Raw genomic sequence first — 4,424 nt, 5'->3', positions numbered from 1 at the left:
AAACATAAATAGGGTTAGTTGTTCGGTTCAGTCCACTGTCCTAACTTTCGAACTTTAAACCAAACCAATATAATTTGATTCGGTTTGGTCTCTAATTTTATTCGTTTTTTTCTCGGTTCAGTATGTTTTATGCTTCTTATCATTTCATACCACTGAAATATATAGTTTACCTTTATTATTCAAACTAAGTTATCCGAACTCATGTTCCTTTTTTTTTGGCCTGAAAAGATTTTTTTTGGGGGGGGTGGGGTGGGGTGGAAAACAAATACAAAAAAGCTCAGCCCAATTAAATAAACTAAAACGGGAATCCAAATCCCTAATTTTCGACTGCAAAAAGTAGCGTCCATCGTCGTCACTGCCACGAAAGTCTTGCCAGCAACAACCTAGATAAAACGACTGAGTGGTGAAAACAAACAAGACATTGCCACACAAAAGTACCAAACGTGCAACCAGAAGCACACCACATCCAGATTTTTTCACCAAAGACGCAGAACCAAAAGATAGTCACTAGATCCAAATCTCATTCATGAATCATAGTAAATATATACAAACACAATAACACATGGATATAAGGTGGGGCTAATGGGGTATGTAAAAATACCCTTACTTTGGCTGAAGCCACAGTACACCTGGCCTCGATGGAAATCCGGCAAGCCGTTTTCGGGGAAAGAGGGAAGGGGGATAGTGAGGGAGGGAAATAAAGTTGGCAACCATATTCGGCCTAAAGTTTGCAGATCAAAGCAAATGATGGGGTGGGGATGGTTTATAGGGAAGGGAGGCAGAGAGGAAAAGTGAGGGGAGATGGAGTTTTGGGTTTGGAAAAGAACAGCCAGAGGAGAGGGAGGGGTGGAGAAGAGGGACATGAAGTTCAAAAGTGAGACAAACTCACGGGAAAATTTGAGACAAAACTCAAGGAAACTGAGAAAAATCTCAGGAGAAAAATGAAAAAAAAAAGAGAAAAGAGGATCAGGCGAAAGAAGAAAAAAGAAGAACAAGGAACTTGGACAAGGATAGCCACTGACACAAAAGTCAAAGGCTGAAACCGACGGCAAAAGAGTTTGCAAGGTTGAGAAACCAGAGAAAGCGAGAGTCTCACGCGTTTTGTCTTTACTCTTGTCCGATTTTGAATTTCCTTGCAAAGCACTTTGCTGGTTTATAATGCTTTCCAATTACAGCTAATATTGACTTGACTTTGCAAATGTTTGAAACTTGTCCCTACGCCGAGTTGACCCACCAAGTAAATCGATTTCTTTTCAGAGGTTGGAAACTTGTCCTTAGGTAAACTTGAACCCCCCAACCAAATTGATTTCTGCGTCCTTGAAACGGTGCTGCCAGCTTGACTTGGTGACATTGTTGGGATGAGGAGTCAACTTGATATCCTTTCCAACACAAACTTCTCTGTTTCTTTGATAACTTTTGGCCTCTGTTGGAATATTAATTCTAATGTAGCTTGTACATCGGGGAGATTAAGCCTAACTCTCCACAATACTAAATAAATTATGATCTTCAGTGGTGGCTGTTGTTAGACAGGGCATCACACAAGAAGATTTTTATTTTTTCAAACAGAATTGATAAGAGATTTACATGTAGTATTTCATGTTTTTTTATAGAATGATTACATTAGTGGATTAAATAGTTAGTTATTACGGGAAACAGAAATTAATATAGTTCAAATTCACATAATAGTACATAGACAAATTTACATAAAGTACTACATACCTCTTTGGCTAAAGTTCATGGACACGTATAATTCTTCGTACTTGTCACTTGAAAAACAATCTCACTTATTTGGATAATATTATAATACTTGTTTAGTACATTTTTTTGTTGTTACAATGGCGAGAATGAAAATTGACATATTTGAAGCTAGTATGCGTGAATTAGCCATGTCTGTGTAACTGTGTTTATGAATATTTCTCAGCAATATCTTGGAGATGGAAGAACAACTCCACGGGTTTTGATAGCATAACCATGTGATCGGAACCGTTTATCACTTTCACTTCATTTGGCGGATTGTTTTTTATCATGTAATTTTGCACATCCAATACTATCGCATGGTCTTGGCCGGACACAATGAATACTCTAGGAACTGCTCTATATTTCTCTTCCGTGAGCTTAATTACATCGTAATTGTAGCGAGGAATAAATCTCACCAACGATAACGCTAAGGTTAAATCCTGCACATTATATAAATCACCAACCAATAGGGTTAAGAGAGCACGGATAGGGTTCCTATCTATTGCAGCGGACACACTTTAAGTTTACGACTTACCTGTGGTGGTGAGAGCTGGTACAAGCTTGTCGCCATGACCTTAGGCCCAAAGAGAAAGGAGGTTGCAGGGTTGTTGGTCCCGTTATCATATCTGAATTGAGAGTCCAGATAATCTAATCTTTTCCTAATCTATACATTTTCAGAAAAGTATTTGTTAGTTACCTTTATAAATCTCATTCAGTAGGATTCGGATAACAATGAACAAGAGATCTCTAAAATAAGTTTATTGAAGGGATCTATTGTAGGGCCTAATTCCCAATATATTTCAACGATCAAATTGTCTATCTTTAAGGTCAAATCTCAAAATTTATCTTAAAAAAAATCACTCAAATCTAAAATTATATTTCAATGATCAAATTGTCTATCTTTCATTAAAGAATTGTATTCGTTTATTTTACTCACCATAATTTGATTGACGTCTTAATGGTTTTGATTTTATTTAATTTTTTTTAAGAATGATATATGAATTATGAACTAAAATATAGACGATTTGGATTATTGAAAAAAAATTATATAATGGAGAACACAAAGTGTCTCTCATATAAGTTTCTTGAGGGAACCCTCAACAGAGATAGATATAGTTATGCCATACTTATTCATCACATTTCCTGATTCACAAGATACGATAAACAAGGTATAGCATATAATCAATTTCAACTCATAGTAGTAAAGCACTACAAAGAAGACAAATAGTGCAACTCAATCTATGTGTGTATGAAATTCATTACCTCTTGATTTATAGTTGAGAAATTGAGAGTAGGACCGGACATGACCCCTGTGACATATACTGCAGCAGCAATTTTACGAGGGAACCTCTCCATGAAAATAGATATGACGGCTCCACCAAAGCTGTGAGCCACAAGGATAACCTTTTCATTTGGTGGTAGAGACACCATGAGCTTTGTCAAAGGCTCGACGTATTCCGATAACGAAGGGAGTTGCTGTACCTGGATCGGGTTGATCCCGGATGCACCCAAGTCTAGAGCCGTGACATTGTGACCTGAGTTCTTCAGAAGAGTCGCCACCTTATACCAGCTCCATGCTCCATGACAAGCTCCATGTATCAACACAAAATGTTTTGGACTTTGAGTTTGGTTGTGTATGTTGGAGGGTGGGGATGGGGCTGAGGTGCTACCTTTTGCTAAGCAAATAAATAAAAGGAATAACGCAAGGAGCTTCTCTGTCATGTTCTCCATTTTCTGTATCACTAATGCTCAATTTCCTTGATTTGGTTTGCATCTCTCATCTTACTTTTATATGTAGAATTCGATCAGAGAACAAATAATTGACTCAAAAGTCAAAAATCTCGATTAAACTACTAGTAATAGACTCAAAAGTCAAAAGCATTAAGTTGAAAAGTATTTTTTTTTTCTTTTTCTTTTTCTTTTTTTGTGTCAAAGTTGAAATGTATTCCCAACTCCAATTTGCAAGAAGACTCTTTCAGGAATCCAACTTTTCTCCCGAAACTACCCATCTACCTTCAGCACTCCCTCGCCCTTCGTATCTGTTTCTCTTTGACCAGTTTGCTGACTCGCTTGCACATCGTCCAGCGGCGTTGACTGGCCTCAAGTTGCAGTGTTCGGGATGACTTTTTCGAGGATGAGTTTCGAAGCCGGAGTTGTTGAAGAATGGGTTGTTGTTGGCCAATACCGGATCTGAAACCCATTTGGTGCGACATCTGACATTAGAACGACACTCCGGCATCTGGAATTGAAGCTGCGTGGTGGTGGATCTACTGCTATGGTGGTTATGGGGTGTATGGCGGTGGCTGTGTGGTTGGAGAGAGAGAGAGAGAGAGAGGCGGTGCAGGTTTCACAAGAATGAAAATACAAATTTGGGGATGGGGAAGAATGAAAAAAGGAAAGGGGGATGGGGAAAATTAATAATAAATCGTATGAAAAAAAATATTAAATCTTTCTCACTAGGAAATACATCATTTTCGGATCCCTTTTACTAAATACATTAATTCAGATCCTTGAAATTTGATCTATAATAACTTTAGTTGTTGAACCAAATTTCAAGAACCCTAATTGGTGGAGTTAGTGGATTTAGTGGAAATGATCCAAAGATGATCATTTTCCTTCTCACAAAGCTTTAAAAAATATAAAAGAACTAAGTTAGTAAATTATACTAAAAATACAAAAAGATAAAT

At 37.5% G+C, this 4,424-nt stretch overlaps 1 protein-coding gene across 1 annotated transcript; it reads right to left on the bottom strand.

Moving 5' to 3' along the window:
* Window positions 1-1,767: 1,767 nt before the first annotated feature.
* LOC103426831 (methyl jasmonate esterase 1-like) lies at window positions 1,768-4,146 on the bottom strand. The gene is made up of 3 exons (XM_029091637.2): window positions 3,001-4,146; window positions 2,273-2,401; window positions 1,768-2,177 (listed from the first exon to the last, which is right to left on the bottom strand). The coding sequence occupies exons 1-3, from the start codon at window positions 3,466-3,468 to the stop codon at window positions 1,905-1,907; spliced, it is 870 nt and encodes a 289-aa protein (XP_028947470.1). The 5' UTR covers window positions 3,469-4,146; the 3' UTR covers window positions 1,768-1,904.
* Window positions 4,147-4,424: the final 278 nt, after the last annotated feature.

The sequence above is a fragment of the Malus domestica genome, chromosome 02, assembly GCF_042453785.1.
Source record: "Malus domestica chromosome 02, GDT2T_hap1".
In the NCBI taxonomy this organism is placed as follows: Eukaryota; Viridiplantae; Streptophyta; class Magnoliopsida; order Rosales; family Rosaceae; genus Malus; species Malus domestica.
This window is presented reverse-complemented; position numbering and strand designations above follow the sequence as displayed.

Bases quoted from the DNA above. Each gene is read 5' to 3' on its own strand.
- LOC103426831 (XM_029091637.2), bottom strand. From the start codon at position 3,468: ATGGAGAACATGACAGAGAAGCTCCTTGCGTTATTCCTTTTATTTATT. The intron at 2,402-3,000 runs GTAATGAATTTC...GAAAATGTATAG, and splicing joins TCTCAACTATAAATCAAGAG to ATTAGGAAAAGATTAGATTA. The intron at 2,178-2,272 runs GTAAGTCGTAAA...TATAATGTGCAG, and splicing joins ACCAGCTCTCACCACCACAG to GATTTAACCTTAGCGTTATC.